Source organism: Emys orbicularis, chromosome 1 (assembly GCF_028017835.1).
Source record: "Emys orbicularis isolate rEmyOrb1 chromosome 1, rEmyOrb1.hap1, whole genome shotgun sequence".
Taxonomy (NCBI): Eukaryota; Metazoa; Chordata; order Testudines; family Emydidae; genus Emys; species Emys orbicularis.
This window is the reverse complement of record NC_088683.1, coordinates 95,589,123-95,606,993: the sequence shown is the minus strand read 5'-3', so window position 1 is coordinate 95,606,993 and position 17,871 is coordinate 95,589,123. Positions and strand designations below refer to the sequence as shown.

At 46.3% G+C, this 17,871-nt stretch overlaps 1 protein-coding gene across 1 annotated transcript in view; it reads left to right on the top strand.

Annotated features, from left to right (window-relative positions):
• The window catches only part of MEI1 (meiotic double-stranded break formation protein 1), a 53,685-nt gene that overhangs the window by 21,450 nt on the left and 14,364 nt on the right, over positions 1–17,871 (top strand). Inside the window, exons 12-23 of the mRNA XM_065405142.1 lie at positions 230–344; positions 2,099–2,190; positions 3,467–3,608; positions 5,042–5,153; positions 5,809–5,869; positions 7,727–7,824; positions 8,640–8,814; positions 8,918–9,065; positions 9,593–9,877; positions 13,262–13,427; positions 15,279–15,383; positions 17,524–17,634. Of these exons, the coding sequence (XP_065261214.1) occupies positions 230–344; positions 2,099–2,190; positions 3,467–3,608; positions 5,042–5,153; positions 5,809–5,869; positions 7,727–7,824; positions 8,640–8,814; positions 8,918–9,065; positions 9,593–9,877; positions 13,262–13,427; positions 15,279–15,383; positions 17,524–17,634 (1,610 nt within the window). The remainder of the gene's footprint in view (positions 1–229; positions 345–2,098; positions 2,191–3,466; positions 3,609–5,041; positions 5,154–5,808; positions 5,870–7,726; positions 7,825–8,639; positions 8,815–8,917; positions 9,066–9,592; positions 9,878–13,261; positions 13,428–15,278; positions 15,384–17,523; positions 17,635–17,871) is intronic.

Sequence of the window (17,871 nt, the reverse complement as noted above, 5' to 3'; positions counted from 1 at the left end):
AGATGTCAGGGTAGAGCTCATCCTGACTCTGCTTACAGTTGCTTTCAGCCCAGTTACAGACTGAAGGCAGGAGCGAGTTGGTGAAGGTGTGCTGCTGTCAATCAAGTCTTTCTTCATGCTGACCGTGCTATGACATGTAACCTTCTAGGGAGTTCTGTCTCCAGTGGGGAAAGTTCAGAGGCTTCTTCCAACTCCCAGCTGCTGTCGTTCTTTCTCCCTGTCTCCACAGGAAGGACCACTTGAGCTGCCCCCCAGTGCAGTATGTAGAGTTGCAGAAACTGATTGAGACTATGCTGAAGCGGTGCGCTGACCTCTCACTGCCACCCATTAACAAGAGGCCTGCAGTAAGTCAAGGAGGACCATGCTGCTTCTCAGCAGGTCTTGCGGATGATGGCCTTTGTATATAGCTGGGCATATGGATTCCGCATACACTCACACTTCCCCCTTTTTCCATGGGTGGTGGGTAGCCCTCAGGGATCCCCTCAGTTTCCCTTTATTCCTCCTCCTCTGGAAAGGCCTCCGTTCCTCTCTAGTTGAGGAAGGCTGGGTATGGGTCCCTCTGGAGGCCATTCTTGCTTCTGTCAGATCAATGGAAATGTGGGGAGGTTTGCTAAGAAGTGGTGCAAGGCATTCCTTCCCTCAGGGCTGAGTTTGCTCCTGCCATGTGTCCTCAGCTCCAAGAGAGTTCAAGCTCCCCATGTTCAGGCTCCTTCACAGCATGCTTCCTCTTTCATGTTTATTACCGTGATGTTACTCACTCTGCCTTAAACCCAGAGGGTCACATTCTGTGGGCTGTGACTCCCCTCTCACCAAGAGAGCTGCCAGCAATCATTTGGATTGCATATCCGATCCTCTTCTCATGAAGGGGAATTGGGCAAAGATCCAGAGGTGTATCTGAGGAGGAGGAGCGATAACAGGTGGCTGAACACAAGCACAAAGGTTAAGAACCCCTGTTTTAGATCTATATGCACATGTGTTTATGTCACAGATGTGTCTGTAATAGAAGAAGCACCTGGCTAATGTAGGGTTGTGCAGGTAGCTGCTGAATTTTCTCTAAAAGAATTGTGTATGGTCTGAATCATGTAGCATCTGTTGTTTTTGTCTTATCTGATGGGGGACTATGAAGTTGTTTCATGCTGCTTGGTTAGACCTTAGATGTCAGTCTATTTGCTTTTCCTTAGCTCCACTAGCACTAGTGAATCTCTAATAGAGGGGAACTGGGCTGTGGAAAAGAAACCAGGTGTTGACTTCTTTTGACTCAGGGAAAGCAGAAAATAGTTATTATAAGGTGGAAGTTGTTTCAGATCAGATGGGAAAGTGGCTCATGGACACGCAGTTTTCAGACTGCTAAGGCACCAATCTGTAACTGTTCTTAAATGTTGTCCATTCTGAGAGAATTCAGAGAGGAACAACTCAGATGATTAAGGGGCTGGTGGGTTTGACTTATGAGGAAAGATTAAAAGAGCCATGTATGTCCTTCCTCACCCAAATGACTAGCACCCTGATCCTACAACTGAGGAGATGCAGGCAGACTCCTGTGCTCCCGTGAAGCCACATTGAAGTCATGGGACTCTGTGGGAGCTGGGGTCTGCATATTCAGTCAGCTGCAGGATTGGGGTGTAAGGAGGGATATAACAATCTACAAGCAACTTGAATGATGTAAACACTGAGGAGGAAGAGGAATTGTTCAGGGTTGTCCGAGAGGTAACGAGATGAAACTGAGTTAAGAGAAAATTAAAGCTGAATAGTCTGCCCAGAGAAGTGGTAGAAGCCTCATTACCTGAGCCATTTAAAACTGGACCAGACAGACCCATGGCAATATATTGCATTGTCCAGTGGGCAAGGTATTATCTAATAGACCTTTTCCGTCTCTAATCTCAATGAGGGAAGTGCAGATGGGTAATAACATTGAACAGAAAGGAACCCATCTGTGGATGAAATGAGTTTGGCTCCAGGTTTTGTCCCACACCCCACCCCTGGTTGGTTAGATGATTTTAGGAGAGAGCGTTAATTTGTTTCACATATAAACACAAGCTCTTGGGGACACGTCCCTGCTTCTGTCCTTTAACGGGGTGATCTTCTCTTCTCAATCTCTCAGAGTCACCTGGGGCACAGCACTCAGAACAAAGCGGTTTTGCGACAGGGGCAGTTCCTGCTCAGCACTGTGGAAGGCTTCAGAAATGCTTGTAGGTGAGGAGATTAGGGGATTTCTGTTGGTTCTGGCTCTGTCTAATCAATTGGTGAGTGAATTCCCCCCTCCCAAACACACACCCTGTGCCCAGCTAACATTCCTTACAGTCTCTCTTCAGCGTGATGTGAAAGTACAGTATATGCTCTGTCAGCTCAACTTGTGGAAGCACTGCTCTTTGGTGAGTCTGCCAGCTGTTAGCCAGATGCTAGAGCAGACCAAACTACTTAGAGGAATCCTTTAAGCCACTAGAGTGGATGTATCCAGTCAGTGGAGATCTCCCCTTGCCTCTGCGATCCAGCTGCTGGACCTGCTGGCCAGAGGCTAGAGATGATTTTTTAAAATTAAATGTATTGGTCAATGTGGTGCTCTTGAAACTGGAGACGCAAGTTGTCAGTTTAGCCACATAATATGTAAACTGCAGGAAGTTGCAAAGTAGAGTCCCCCTCATGGTGACTCTACCCAGATCTGGAGGGACTCACTTCTAAGAGTGCGAGAAGAATCTCCAGCTGCCTATTTAATCCTTGGTGGCTTCACTGAGATGCCAAAAGAAGGGGGACCCAGTTAGGGTGACCAGATGTCCCGATTTTATAGGGACAGTCCCGATTTTTGGGTCTTTTTCTTATGTAGGCTCCTATTACCCCCCACCCCCTATCCTGATTTTTCACATTTGCTGTCTGGTCACCCTAGACCCAGTACCAGTTTTGATGGTTTTGTGATGCACACCTGTCCCATTAGAAACTTGCCTGAGACCCACTAGCTCATTCCATATAGACCCCTGAACAGCTGTTGGAAAATAACAACTTCTGGTCACTAACCAAATTTGGTGGCTAAACTTGAACTAGTGGAAGAATGTATTCCATTTCCAGTCCCCTTGTTTTAGTCTGTGCTGAAACAATGTCTTGGTATGGTATTAGGGGGTGCTGTGATTCTATAATACTGTCTTGTATTGCGATGCAAAACTGGGTTCATGGCCACTCATGATCATTAAATACCCTATGGCATTTTTATAAAATTTGAGGCGTTAGCCCTAGTGTTCAGGCCAATTCCAAACTGGCTAAGTACATTTAACCAAATGATATTGTCTCCTCGCCCTGCAGCAGGAATTCCATGTAATTCTTTCCCCTCCTGTGATACTATTGTGTAGTGTCACTGTCTCCGTGCACATACAGCGTGTGACGTGCTCTGGGGTCCGTCAGGTTCTAGAGGTGTAACACACTGTAGGTTCTGCAGAGAGCAGGAGAGTGCATTCTCTGATGTCCATGTGTATGTTTCTAGGTTAGCTGTGGAATGTCAAAGCGACCCCTTGGCTCAGGAAAACGTTTTCACTGCTCCCAGCTCGGAGAGCGAGAATACTCTGAGCAGCTTCTCTGAGTTTCTGCTGAGGATTTGCGACAGCCTTTGCATCCCCATAGTCCTGGTAGGGTTAGTTCAGAACCCACGCTGTCCCTCAGGCATAAGGGACACCCAAGCAGTAGAGATGCTCATGGGAGATTGTTGAGAAGAATTTGTGTGAGAGAGGAGAATTAGGGATAAACCAGTGCATCCAGTGTAGTTGTGACATATTCTGTCTCACGTTGGGCAATCCTCAAATTATTTGGCTTATGGGAAACGGAAGAGAGAAGTCTAGAGGTAGAGTGTACGAACTCAAAGCCCTGCCTGCGTTCCAAAGAGAGGACAGCAAATGTCTCCAGACCACAAAGTCTCTGAAATAGCATCCCACCCAAATGATATAATAAATGACAGGTTTTGCCACTGCTGGAGGTGATGTATGTATGAACCACTCTCCCTCTTCTCCTCTCTCAAGGCCTGCCACTGACCTGGCAAGCAACAGAACTTGCAAGTTCCTTTTCATATAGGCTTATGCAGTATATTGATTAACCTGTGGAACTTGCAGCCACAGGACATTATTGAAGCGCATAGCTCCCTAAAGCAAAGAATAAAGGTTAAAAAAAGGAGCAGACGCACATAGCTTTGTACTGTGTTTCTTACAAATCTATCACTACACTCCTTACAGACTTAGGGCCATAATGAGCAAAGCACTTCAGTGCTTACGTCTGCCTCTATTCAGCAAAGCGCTTAAGCACATTCTTAAGTCCCATTGATATCAAAGCACACGCCCAAGAGCTTTGGTGCACTGGGTCCTCAGTAGCTGAACAGGAATACCATTTACTGTGATTTTGTGTAGAGTAAAAATGACAGTATCAGTCTTATGCTTCAGGGCAGAAGCTGATTAACAACTTCAACCAGGAAGAATTTTTATCCTTGGTGTAGAATCTTGCAGTTAGGAACAATTGTTCAGAGAGGGAAGTTGTTAAATCTGCCTCTGAAACACCTGGCATAGGCCACCGTCTGAGGCAGGATACTTGCTGTCAGCAGTCTTGTTGGAACAAGGGCTGTTTGACTTCAGTCACGTTTGCCTGGCTTTGTAACTGTGTGAGACTCACTGGAAGATCACTGATTCCTCCTGTGTGTGCTTGCATGTTTCTCACCACAAAGGCATACACGCTGACTCCATGGGTGCTCTGGGGCTGGAGCACCCACGGAAAAAAATTAGTGGGTGCTCAGCACCCAACAACCACAGCTGTTTGGCCGGCCCTGCTGATCAGCTGTTTGGCGGCTGGCAAGAGGTGCTCAGAGGAGGGGGTGGAGTGGGGGTGGGAAGAGGCAGAGTCAGGGTGGGGCCTTAGGGGAAGGGGTAGAGCAAGGGTGGGGCACTGGAGGGGGGGGGCGGAGTGGGTGTGGTACCTCAGGGTGGAGCAGGAGTGGAACACCCACCCAGAAAAATGAAAGTCAGTGCCTATGCACAAAGGGATACGACATTTGCTTGCTGACCATTTCCTCTCCCCACAGAAGCACTCAGAAAGGACTTCCAGCCCAGCTCTGATGGAGGTTTTCATATCCTCCCTCAGCACCCTGTTCACTGTCGTGCCGAGCATGCATGAGAAATTCTCTAGGAAGCTGGGTATGCAGAACTCTGACATCGTAATTCACTGTGCTTCTTTACACAGTGAATAATCTGATTAACCTGGGGAACTTGCTGCTGCTGGATATGATTGAAGCAAAGAGCTTAGCAAGATTTCACATAGAGCCATTTATTTGAGTAAGACTAGCATCTGCACTTATGTTAACTAGGATAAAACCCAGGGTTAAAAACAAGATCTGCTGGGTGCTGGAAGGAGTTTACCCCATAGCCTAGCACTTCAGCTAGGTCCGTTATCGGAGCTTTGTACTTTTCCTCGAAAGCCTCCAGAATTGGCTACTGTTGGAGACAGGAGATCAGACAAAGTGTTTTATTTCCTCTATATTGTCTGTCTTCTTTACCGCCTTCTGGGTCAGAGATGAAGAGGAAGTCACTCTCACCCTGAGCTAGTACACCTGGCAGTGTTTAACTCTTCAGTGAATCACAGATATGCTCTTCTCTCCAAAATCTGGAAAAATAATTTGTCCATGGAACCTAAAAGAGAATGAGCCTGGCAGATGCATTCTGTCTGGGGTGACCTGTCTTGTTTGCCAGCTGTTGCTTTGAAAAGCCTGGGATGGTTGTTTGTTACATGAGGTCCTGCATTCTGTGCTCTCATGATGTATTTATCTTCCCTCCTGCTCTGCCTTCTCTCTAGCATCCTCTTCTTTCATCCGACTGGCACTGGAGCTGAAGGCCAAATTCTGCACTGGACAAAGGTACTGTCCTCTATATTGAAACTAAAGCAAGAGTTTCCATTTGAGAAAAGAGGAAATGTCCTATTCTTGCAGCAGAATTAAATGCGAATGGATCTGAAATACCCTCTGCTCAGTTGGACCAGCACCATTTCCCTTCATTTGTTGAAAGACCTAAATAGTAATTGAAAAGGAAAAAATTAGATGGATGGAGGTGGGATGAGAAACTGATGGTGTAATGGAAAAGTGAACTCCAAATTTTGCCAGAACTGTTTTAAAAGATCCCCAGTAACGAACATGCTATGCAGGTTCAGTAGAATGGTGCTGCTGTGATGGAGTGATGACACTAGCTGCCATGGAGAGGAGATGTTACAGCAGTTTCCATCTCACTGGCGCTCTGGCATTTCAGGAACAGAACATATCATCTGTATAAATACTGGTGCAGAGATTAGAAGGGATGGGGAGGGTAAGAATGCTAACAAAATACATTATGCTGGGTCATTTCTAGCAGAGCTTGGAAGCTTATGGATAGAGCCCCACGTGCATAGGCGACACATAAGGGGATGTGTGCGGTCAAGTGCCTCCCTCCCCCCGTATTTCTGTTTGGCCTGCCGGGGCGTGGGGAAGGAGAGGGGCTCCCTACTCCCACTGCACTTGCCCCCTGCACGCTTAGCCCCTGTCCCTAGCAGCCAGGCCCAGGTGGGGAGCAGAACGGGTGGGACCAACCACTGCTCTGGCAGCGCAGCGGCGGCTGCCTGAGAGAGAGCCTGGCTTGGGTGACAGTCCTCCCCACTCCTTCTGCTCCTTGCCTGGGCCCAGCTGCCAGGGACGGGCCGAGTGAGCTGGAAACATGCTGAGGAGGAGGAGGGACTCTGGCTCACTCAGTCCCTGTCCCCGGCAGCCGGCTCAGGTGGGGAGCAGAGGGGTGGGGCAGGGCAGGCCACGACCCCACCAGGCTCTCTCTCAGGCAGCCGCTGCGCTGCACAGAGTCGGCAACCCAGTGGCCAGCTTCAACCAGCATGAGAAGTGGCTCCCTCCTGCCCCCCGCCCTGGCCCAGCTGCCAGGGAGAGCGGGCGAATGTTGTGGGGAAGTAGAGTGGAAGAAGGACAGAGCCCCCGCCAGGTAACTCTAGTGGGGTGGGGAGAGCGTAGCGGCCCCGGGCTGGGCGCCGGCAGTCACTGGACAGAGGAGACATATGGGGCGGTCATGTGTCCTCCCCTTTAGATTGTGTCATCCCCCCCAAGATTTGCAGGGTTCTACTTATGGAGCACTTGCTAATAGTTTGCAGCAAGCAGGCTAGTTGCATGGTATTGGCTCTCCTTGTGTCCAGCTGCTACATCTCATTACAAGAGCAGTTAAAATACATTTGCTGTGATCCTAGTATTGCTTGTCCACATGAGCAGGTGTGATAGTTAAAACGGGGATGTTTTGTGATTGCGATTGGGCAGGGAGGTGGTCTGCGACTGGGAATAGACGGGCAGGCTGCCCATGAGACACTGGGCTATAATGTGATTGTCCTGTTCTATAGGGGTCTCTGTGAGAAGTCCTCACAGCCAGGGAGGGAAATGTCTGGGATTGTGTTATTCTCACTCTTTTAGGTAATTTTTTTGCCACTCTTCAGCGTTAACCCCTGGAACATAACTGCTCTGATAGCTCTTCACTGCAGTTTGCTATTCATCCCAAAATGTCTGAGGTGCTCCTGAGTCTCCGGGAGCCCCAAGCTCTGGGTGTCATGTCTTGACAAGGGAGATGTTGTGTGCAGTTAGTTGTTTCCTCTTAGGCTGATGCTCTCCTGTCAAATAAACACAAAGAATCCTGAGCCTGGAGAGGATGCATCAGCCTAGATCTCCATTCTCATAGCTTTTTGTTCTCCCTTCAAGTAACCCTGCTTTGAATCAAGCCTGTTCCAGCTTCCTCTACAGCATGTGCCTCAGCCTTCATTCAGCTGCAGAGAAGATGGAGGACTCTTCCCAGCAGGGCAAGTTTGATGAAGGAGACAATTTAATCTGGTTCAGATTGGCTGGACCCAGTCTGCCCCTGATTTAAAGGTTTTTCAGCTGGTTTAGCTTGTCTGCCAGGGAGGCAAATTGGGCTTTTCTAAACATATTTACTCCACACTCAAAACCAAGCCTTGAGCCATTTAAAAATCCATCCCTGTTTCAGCAATCTCTGTGGCTTGTCTGCATGGGAAATTTACTGGCATAACATTGCTGGTATAATTATACCATGATATGCATATAGTTGTAGCCATGTCAGCGCCAGGATATTAGAGATACTGTGATAGTTATGCTGATATAACTCTCAGTGGGGACCCCATTCTCCTGGAATAAGAGTACTTTTTCCCAATTTAGTTGCACCGATAATTTCAAGCCCTAAGTGAAATGAGTGTGTCGGTTTCTCATTCGAGTTCTGGGTGGGTGCAGGTTTCTACACAAAAACCACTCTCACACTTGGCACTAATTAGTATCTCTCTTGATGGCCTCAGCAGAGAGCCAAGGACTGAATGGGCCATGAAAGCAGAACTCCCTTCTCATCTTTAGATATGGTCTCACTAGGTTGGGTTGAGGCATGTACAGCAGATCTGCACCAGAGAATCATGCTTTGCTGTTGCTTGTACTATATCTGCTCTGGGGATAAATGAAGGACTTCAGTATTTATCAGCCAGATCCCTCCCTGATTTTATACTCCTGACTTTGGGGTGGGGAACTATGGGCCCCTCGCTCCAGACCTCTCTGCCTTTGCTCTGGTATTCCTGTGTCCTTCCTGCCCTTCTCATGCTGGTTTTGTTTCTAGAGCGAGAGATGTCTGAGCTTCTGCAGAGGAGTCTGCCCCAGTTAAACTGCAGTGTGCCTGAAAGCCTCACCCTCCTGTCAGAAACCCCTGATCCCTTCTGTTCAGATGAAGCTCTTCGTAGCCACCAGTATTGCCTCCTGCTCCTCTTGTACTGTGCCTATGCCCTGGAAGACAGGTGAGCCAAGCCGTGTGGTTGAGGAGGGGGCAGCACTGTACACAGATACCAGAGGGGGCAGCCTGTCATCCTTACTGTTCCCCCTCCCCATCCTCGTTTGCAGGTTTGTTCCAGAGGCAGAATTATTCTCAGCCATAAGAAATTTCCTTCTGTCAGTGCAGGACCAGGGAGACTGTCCCCCTCCTTACGTCTTCAGAGCCGTTCTTTACCTTCTGGCTGTCTGTCAAGACAAAGGCGAAGCCTTAGACTCGGTAAAAGCTGATTTCATCATCACCAATTAGAGCTTCTTTAAGTTTTTTACCTTCTCCCCTCCACCCCAGAAAAGTGACTGTGTGTGATGGTCAGTGAATAGACTCGGGGAGCTCACACCATGTGTACTCTCAGGTTATTTAACTGTGACAAACACTTTGGGATAGAGATTGTATTGAATAAAGTTGTGTCCATGTGGGAAGGTGTTTGCATGATGGGTAGTCCTGGGAGTGCACGTGAATGCTGTTATAAATTCCATAGCTTCAGTCTCCTGAGAGCATCAGCAGCCTCTGCACCAGGCTTTCTAACATTTCCATACGGCTTTTTGCTGGGTCAGAGCACTGAACAGAGCTTACAAGAGTTTTTTAGACTTTGTGATTCAATAGCTTTCACAAGGACTGTATTTAGTTGGTATTGATAGGCTGCATAAACAGGGCACATAATTGCACTTCTCACAATGGGGTCTCATCACATCAGCTTCATCTAATGGTTATATCTCTCTCTCTCCGTCCTTCTCCACTCTTGTCAGAGTCCACTATGTGCCATAAGGAGAGTCTTGGAGAATACATCAGATCTGAGCTTGGTCTATATTCATCATCCTCTTCTGCTTAAATTCTTCCTGCGTTACTCGGAGCTTATGGGCAGATTCGGTCGCCGGATCCTCCAGCTCTGGTTTTCCTGGGAAGACTACAGTCAGATTGAGACTGAAGATGCTGTCTCTGGGCTCTCCTCTGGCTTGCTTGATTATCCAAACAGCTTTACCACTTTGCTTCACATCCTGAAGGGCAATTCCAGTGTTTTACTCATTTTACTGGTATGTGACTTTCACAAGGACAGTTTGCCATCTGTGGCCCCAATTCAGGAGAGCACTTAAGCACATGGATAAGTGCTTTCTTGAATCGGGGCCTAAGCGAGCAGTCTCACATATGCATATGCAGTCACAGACAGTGTCTGATTTGTAAAGAAAGAGGTGCTGGGGCTCAAGCAATAACGATAATACTGTTCCTACAACAAAATGGCACCATTCGGCAAGGTCATGCTGCGTGGAGGAGGCTGTTTTGCAGAACAACATGGTGTCCTCCGCGCAGAGTGCCCTCTGCACACACCATACGAGCGAGGCCATGCCTTGCGTGCTAGTGTAGAATTACATGCTTTGCTATAAATGTCACAGCCCGCCACTGACAGGAGAGGGGCCAGGGCTGTGCCTTGGCACAAATTAAGCTCTGGTCACAAACCAGACATGCATACCTGACATGGGAAATGGGATTGTGGGCCTTTGTACCTGGGCAACCTGCCTGGAGGGCCTTCGGCAACCCAGATAGGTAGTGAAACCCATCACAAAGGTGCTGTGTAACTGCACTTGTTTCTACATGGTACAAAAAAATTCACACGTACCGTGAGCTCCTTGCACACAGCTGGTTAATCTCTTCTGTGGTAGCTTTGCAAGAAGCTGCTCTGTTAACGTGGGGACTGTGATAGGCTATTGATGGATAGGAAAGAAAGGGAGGAATAAAGAGCTTTAATAATGGCATGTAAAGACTAGAACTGAGGGAGCGTATTTATTAACTGGGAGGTGTTTCTTTGTGCTACTCCCAGGATTCCCAGGACTGTAAATAGCACCCTGTGCTGCTCTTACAAAACTGAAATCAAAAGCCTTTGGGATCAATGAGGCAAGGTCCTCCCAGCAGTTGGAATAATGAGCCAGATCCTCAGCTGATGTAAATCAGTGTAGCTCCATTGAAGTCAGTGACTTGTTGTTATTTCTTCCCAAACCTGATAAGGATACTAAGACCTATTTCATTACTAAAACTACTAAGCTTTCAGATCAAGTAATAACACGCTCTTGGATAAACAACCTCCCAAAATAATAAAGAAATGAGGTAGGTTTTATTATGAGTAGGCACACGCAAGGCAGCATACACAGGGCTTGGAGTGCTGGTACATCTGGCCTGGTCTAGGAGGTTGCAAAATATTTGTTTCTCTCCAGTTACTGAAAGGGCCAACAGACAGAATGGCCATTTCTTAGAGAAATCCTTCACCAGTTGGGACTAGGTTCCAGAATACTAAACCGTATTCAGGCACTTGATATTTCCAGAGCATCAGTGAAAGTGAATGATGAGCTGACAAATCAATGTGAATTAAAAGGAGGGATGCCCCAGGATGACTTACTTACCCCATTATCTTTCACAATAATTTTGAAACCTTTCATCCAGCAAACTAAAATCAGGTTAAATATTACAGGTATAAACAGGTAAAAGAGAAACAAATTGCATCATTTGTGAATGATATTATGTTCCCGTTTTCCCATTTTCTCTTTGCCATGCACTCCTACAGAAAGAAATTAAGTTAGCTCTGTTTCAGGCTTTAAAGTAAACTACAGTAAATCACAGATATTGGCAATTCACCTCTCTGCAGGGGTACAGCATGATCAGTTTGAATTTAGATGGGCTAATAAAACAGTCCAGTGTCTTGGCATAAATATTCCATCAGATATAAACCAAGCTTATGAGAAAAATAACCACCGCCTGTTAGGGCAAGTTAAAACTCTTGTAAAATGAAAAGACTTGTCACAGGAAGACAAAAATGAATATCCTTCCCAAAATGTTTTATTTGCTTAGCTGTTCTTATTAAAACTCTGGATTAGATAGGACAGATGGTGCGTGGCTTCATTTGGGACCGTTAGCTCCTGAGTAAAAAAAGAAAATTTTTAACACATACAGTGAAGACATTCTGCCAACTTTAGATTATATTCCTGTCCTGCACAGATGAAGGCCACCCTGGAGTGAATTCAAGACTAAATATAAGCAGTAGCTCCTAGGAATGGTGTTGTATTGCATTAAGAACAAAGGACTTTTTGGGTCAGACCACTGGTCTATTTCTTGTGCTGATCAGTATCCTGTACCTCACAGGAAGATGCAAGAAACCCCATAATGGAAGATTACGGAAAAACTTGCTCATAAGGGAAGTTTTTTCCTAACCCTGGGAAATAAGTGGTCAGCTCATGCATATAAGCCTAAGGGTTTCTATCTCTTGGAAATATTTTATCCTGTAATGTAACTGTGGATGGTCTCATTATCCATATAAATATCTAATCCTTGCTTAATAGAATTCAAATCTTTATATCTTGTTGCAGTGAGTTCTGCAGGGCAATTATACATAATTGCGTGAAGGATTTCCTTTGATCACTCTTAAATATGTTGTCTTTCTGTTTCACTGAATGTCCCCTTGTTCTTGTATTACGAACTAGGGTAAATAGGAGCGCTCAATTTACCTTCTCTGAAGCATTCATTACTTTTATACTTCCATTGTGTCTCCTCGTACTCCTCTCTGAACACTCCCCATATTTTCAGTCTCTCTTCATATGGAAATCTCTCTATCCTTCATGTGGCCTCTCTCTGAATCTGTTTCTTTATAGGTCCCAGTTCACCAAAGCACTTAAACATAAGCTTAACTTTAAGCACATACTTAAGTCCTTTCCTGTTCAGCTAACTCTGAAGTACATGCTTAAAGTAAAGCACGTGCTTAAGTGCTGTGCTGAATCTTTGCCAGAGTTAGTGGGAATTTAGCTATGAGACTCCAGGAAGGGCTATTCTTGGGGAGGGGCCGGGTGATGGACTAGATGATCTATACATGTCTTTTCCATTTCTAATTTCTGTGATTCTAGGAATATTTGGTTTATGTATCACACAATTGATGACTTTTATCCATTATGTTGCTTCTATATGTGCTAGGCTTCTAGGTCAAGAACTTTAAAAACAAGTGCCTAAAGTTAGGCTCATTAATCCATATTTAGGCACCTACCATAAGTGGCCTGATTTTTCAAAGCAGCAGTTCCCCATGAGAGTGGCGGGCTGCTCAGCACTCTTGAAACTCAGGCCACTGATTTGGGTGCCTAACTTCAGGCACTTGTTTTTAAAATTCTTGGCCTTCAGCTTGCACTACTTCCTATGCCCATGCACTTGATAGCCACATATCAATATTTTAATTCTAACAGCCCACTTAAAGAAGGTGTTTGGCTATCAAAGAGGAGAGCCTTCCTGTGTTATACAATACACTCTGCTTAATGGCCAAACTTAGTTTGAACATCCACATCACTAGGGTGTCACTCGAGGAACCAGTGTAGCATAATGATAGTGAACAGCAATGACTTCTGCTTAATGAGGACAGAAAGGTAATGTCTGCACTTCTTCCTTCTCAGGACCTGGTCTGCTTGAGCACCACAGAAGTGGCTCACAAAGTTTTGATGACCTTGAGTATGTTCCTGAAAAGAAACGAGGATGTTGTTGTCTGTGACCTCCTTCGGAGTCAGTTTCTACAGATCCTGCAGAAGCTTCTAGTGGAGAGCAGCTCCACTACGTTACAAGGTGAATCCGACTTGTAATTAGGAACTGACACCCTGAAATTTGCGAAAGGACTGGATAGCTCAAGGGGGTAACTCTAGGATAAAAAGCCTTTGATTCAGAGTCACTGGTTCTAATCTAGGCCTTGCCCACGTAGGAAACCCTCCTAGTGGAGATATGAGTTATACCAGTTCCCTGAAATACACAGCACCTACATTAGGGCTCATGCTAGTAAAAAAAATCACACCCATAACTGACATAGCTTTGCTGGCATAAGATTTAAATGTAGACCAGGCCCTAATGACAGGGCTTGGTCTACATGCAGAAATTTACTGGCAGTACTGTACCACTACAGTTACACTGATATAACTCCCCGTGTGGACACACTTTTATTCCAGAATCCATGTGCCTTTTCTGGTTTGCTTATGTCACTTTGAAAACAGTATAAATTAAACTTAAAAAGGGCATTCTGATTCTGGGGTAAAAGAATGTGCCCCTGGGAAGTTACATCAGTATAACTAGAGCTGTAGAGTTCTGCCAGTAAATGTCCTCATGTAGACACATTCTCAGGTAGCTAGTGGCTGAAAGTCATTCCTGTCTCTTTTCTGTTCAGTTCTCTATGCAGCATGAGTTGGTGGGGCTCAAGACAGTTCCTAGTGCATAGACAACAACATGGGTGCAGATTATCCCACCTCTGCCTACTGTGGGGTTCTTACACCTTCCTCTGAAGCATCTGGTGCTGGCCACTATCAGAGACAGAGTACGAGGCGAGATAGACCTGAGGTCTGATCTACCATTGCAGTTCCTGTATTCCTAATATCACAGGCACCTGCTTGTGTTGCGGTTTATGCTAGCTGTGGCCCAGTTATTCATAGTTTCATCTGGGAAGCCAACAACCGAATGAGCCTTGGAGACTTGAATTCTTTCCTCCCACTGGAGGTGGCCCCTTTGACAAGGTCTGTGGCAGATCAGGGAAGGGGCAGTGTATCTGGAAAACTTGTATAAATAACCAGAGGGCTTTGGGCTCAAGTTCTCTGAACCCCAAGTGGATTTTAAAAAAGCAGTTAAACCTCCCCTCCCAAAAGGAAAACCCCCTAAGCAGCATTGGGAAAAGTTTTTCTAAGGCTATGGTAATTTATCCTGCATATATCACTCAGACACACATACAAACACACATACATATGTAACTATTCACCTGTGTGCTGCCCAGCAGAGAGAAGCTCAGGTGGAGGCAGGGGAGGAAGGATGGCTTTGTGGTTAAGCTGGAGGACTGAAGCTCTGGAGACATAGTTTCAATTCCCTGCTCTGCCCCAGCCATCCGTTGTGACCCTGTGCAAGTTGTTCAGTCACCACGTGCCTCAGGTTCCCATCTGCAAAATGGGGATACTAATGCTCCCTTACATCCCAGGGGCATTGTGAGGATTAATACATTAGAGTGTGAGGTGCCACATAATTACGTAAGACGGATAACAGTTTGGATAAAAAGCATCAGAATGGAAAGAAATGCTTTCCAGCTTCTCAGAGGGTTTTGGACCCTTTTGTAAAAATGTAGGTGAGAGAGTCCCTTAAATGGCTCACTAAGAAAGTGAAATCCAAGTTCTGTGCTGAAGGGGCTCTGGCCTCCTGGGAGAGGAAGTATTACCCCCTATCCCATCCCTTTTTCTCTTCTCTAGCTAATCTAGAACAGTGTTGACGGGACCCAGCTGTTGAAGGGAAGGAAGCTCAGCCCTGATCTAGAGTGAACAAGGAGGTTGGGATGGCAGAGATGGTGGGAGTCAGTTTATAACCCCCCACCCCCCAGCTCCAAAATGTGCAGTACCTATCTGACAGCAGGAGGATGGAGCGCATTGACCAACTCTTCATATCCTTTCTTAGCTAGCAAGAACCTGCCTCTGTTGCTGAGACTTCTCTTCCTGGTGCAGCTGAGGAATGAGGCTGAGAGAGAGCTGGACAGCACAGACTTCAAGCTGCTTCACCATGGTAAGCCTCTGCATCCATTTTTTTCCTGTTGGGATGTGATTCTGCATTCCCCAGGGTGCTCTAACCCAGCGGTTCTGTACTGAGACCAAGGGCCTGGTTCTTATTGGAGTGCAGGTCCCGTTACTCTGCCCTGGCAGTAAATTACATCACATTTACAGTCACTTAAAGGTCCCTTTCCACTGCCAGAGTGTGGTGTAAAGAGTCTGTACTATAAATGAAGATCAAGCTGTGAGAGTGTTTCCTCTGCTTCCTGCCTTTAAAGCACCTTTGTTGCCTGAGACCTCACATCAAGGCCAAAGTTTTTTTCCCTTTGGGTGGGACTGGACTGGATGAGAATGGAGTCCACCATTGGTGCCCCTTAGGCGGCAGGAGTGGGTTGCTGATGTGCAATGCATTGCCTGCCTGTGTCCCGCACCAGTGGCTGAGCAGATGGTCTCTGCCGTACTCATAGTCCTGGGAATGAGGTATGAAGTGGAGGATACTTCTAGCCTCCAGCAGCCACAGGGAACCAGAGAATGAGGCTGGGTATTGTGCTTAGCTCTCACATGTAGCTGGAGGGAAATGCAATAGCCAGGGCTTTAGGCAGCTGAAAATTACTCCAGACTCCTTCAGACAAGATTTTGAACCTCTGATGCTCCTTTTTGCCTATGTAGTTATGTCACATCTCTCTTTCCCTTCTGAAACCCATCTGTGTACTTCTGTATCTGTCTCCACTCCTCAGGAGCAGAAAATCTCCCTCCTCCTTTCTCAGTTTATTCCAGTTCTCCCTCTGCAGACAAGGCAGAGAAGGGGAAGCCGCATGTAAGAAAATGAAATCAGATGGGCCTTTTCATGGCAGGCCTCAAAGATGTGCTTTGGGCTGCTGGAACATACCCTTTCACCTGTCTGTGCATGTGGGGACAGCAGATGGATGTGTCATGCAAGCTGCTCAGTGATCATAGACATTAGAGATGGAAAAGAGGTTACTAGATCATCTGCTCCCTCCTCTCCTATTTCCCACCAGGGCCAATGCAGGGATATTCTTTACAGTGTTCTTCAGGTGCTATCCTTTCAATGGAATAGCGCCGCCCGCGGGGGCTATTCCATTGAAAGATCCACATTTTGATGCTTCCATTACTTTCCTTGTGACTATTCCACAGATTCTCAGGTAGCAGCTAACTAAAGAGGTCAGGAAGAAGCATCTCCTTTTAGACTGTCAGCTTTTCTGAGTAGGGGACTGTCTTTTTGTTATGTTTGTACTAACCTAGCATACTGGGGTTGGAGCCTCCAGGCTGTACTGCAACACAGGTAGTAAATGGGCAGGCAATTCATCATGGTGTTTCTTGCACTTTCCTCTGAAGTATCTGGTGCTGGCCTTTCTCTGAGACAGAATACAGGACTGGATGGACCATGGTGCTGGTCTGATATGGAGATATACCTATCTCATAGAGCTGGAAGGGACCCTGCAAGGTCATTGAGTCCAGCCCCCTGCCTTCACTAGCAGGACTAAGTACTGATTTTGCCCCAGATCCCTAAGTGACTCCCTTAAGGATTGAACTCACAACCCTGGGTTTAGCAGGCCAATGCTCAAACCACTGAGTTATCCCTCCCCTCGGTTCTGTGCTTGGCCTTTCAGTCCTTGACCTTCTCCCAGGCCTTCTTGATAGACACCATCCCCAAATGTTTGATATTATGAACAAACAGTATACACACGTAACAGTTTATCTCCCAATCCATCACTATTGGACCCCTCATCCTCCCATGCTCTCTGCCCCAACCCTTTGTTTTGCTGTTGTCATTCCTTGCTGCACTCTGTCTAGTATAGAACAAAAATAACAGGAGTACTTGTGGCACCTTAGAGACTAACAAAAACCTAGTATAGAACATAATCTCTTTGTTGCAGGGGCCAGTCAGTCTGTATGTGTTACGCACCATGCACACCTGGGGTGCTGCATTAACTTGTACTCTTTGTTTAGCCAAATTATTGTGTTAGTTTTGTTAATTTTCCTCAATCCCTCCAGCCCATCCATCATTTTGTTGCTCTTATATGAATTCTCTCCAGTTAAATGGCATCTTTCTTGTAGTGAGCTGCTCAGAATTGTCTTTATATCAGATATTTTTGAGGGTGCTGTGTATTGATATATATTGTTCTGTCTTCTAGTCAGTAACCTCTGTGGGAAATGCAGACCAGGAGATGTTGAGCTGCTGCAGCCTTCCTTGAACTTCCTGTATTGGAGCCTTCACCAGACAACAACATGTAGTCAACAGAGAGGTGAAGTGGAATTGTGTCAAATGATGTGGGGTTGGATGATTTCACTGAATTAGTCTCATCGTGGTTGTAGCTGGGCTAACTAAGGTAATAAGGGCAATCAATGACAACTGATCACCTCCATGGGGAAGTCAAGAAGGAGTTTTTTCCTTCCATTTACAGCATTATGCAGTTGGCCAGGTGCATTATGGGGTTGGGGCATGGTTTTTGTTTTTTGCCTCAGGGTTCAGGTATTGGCCA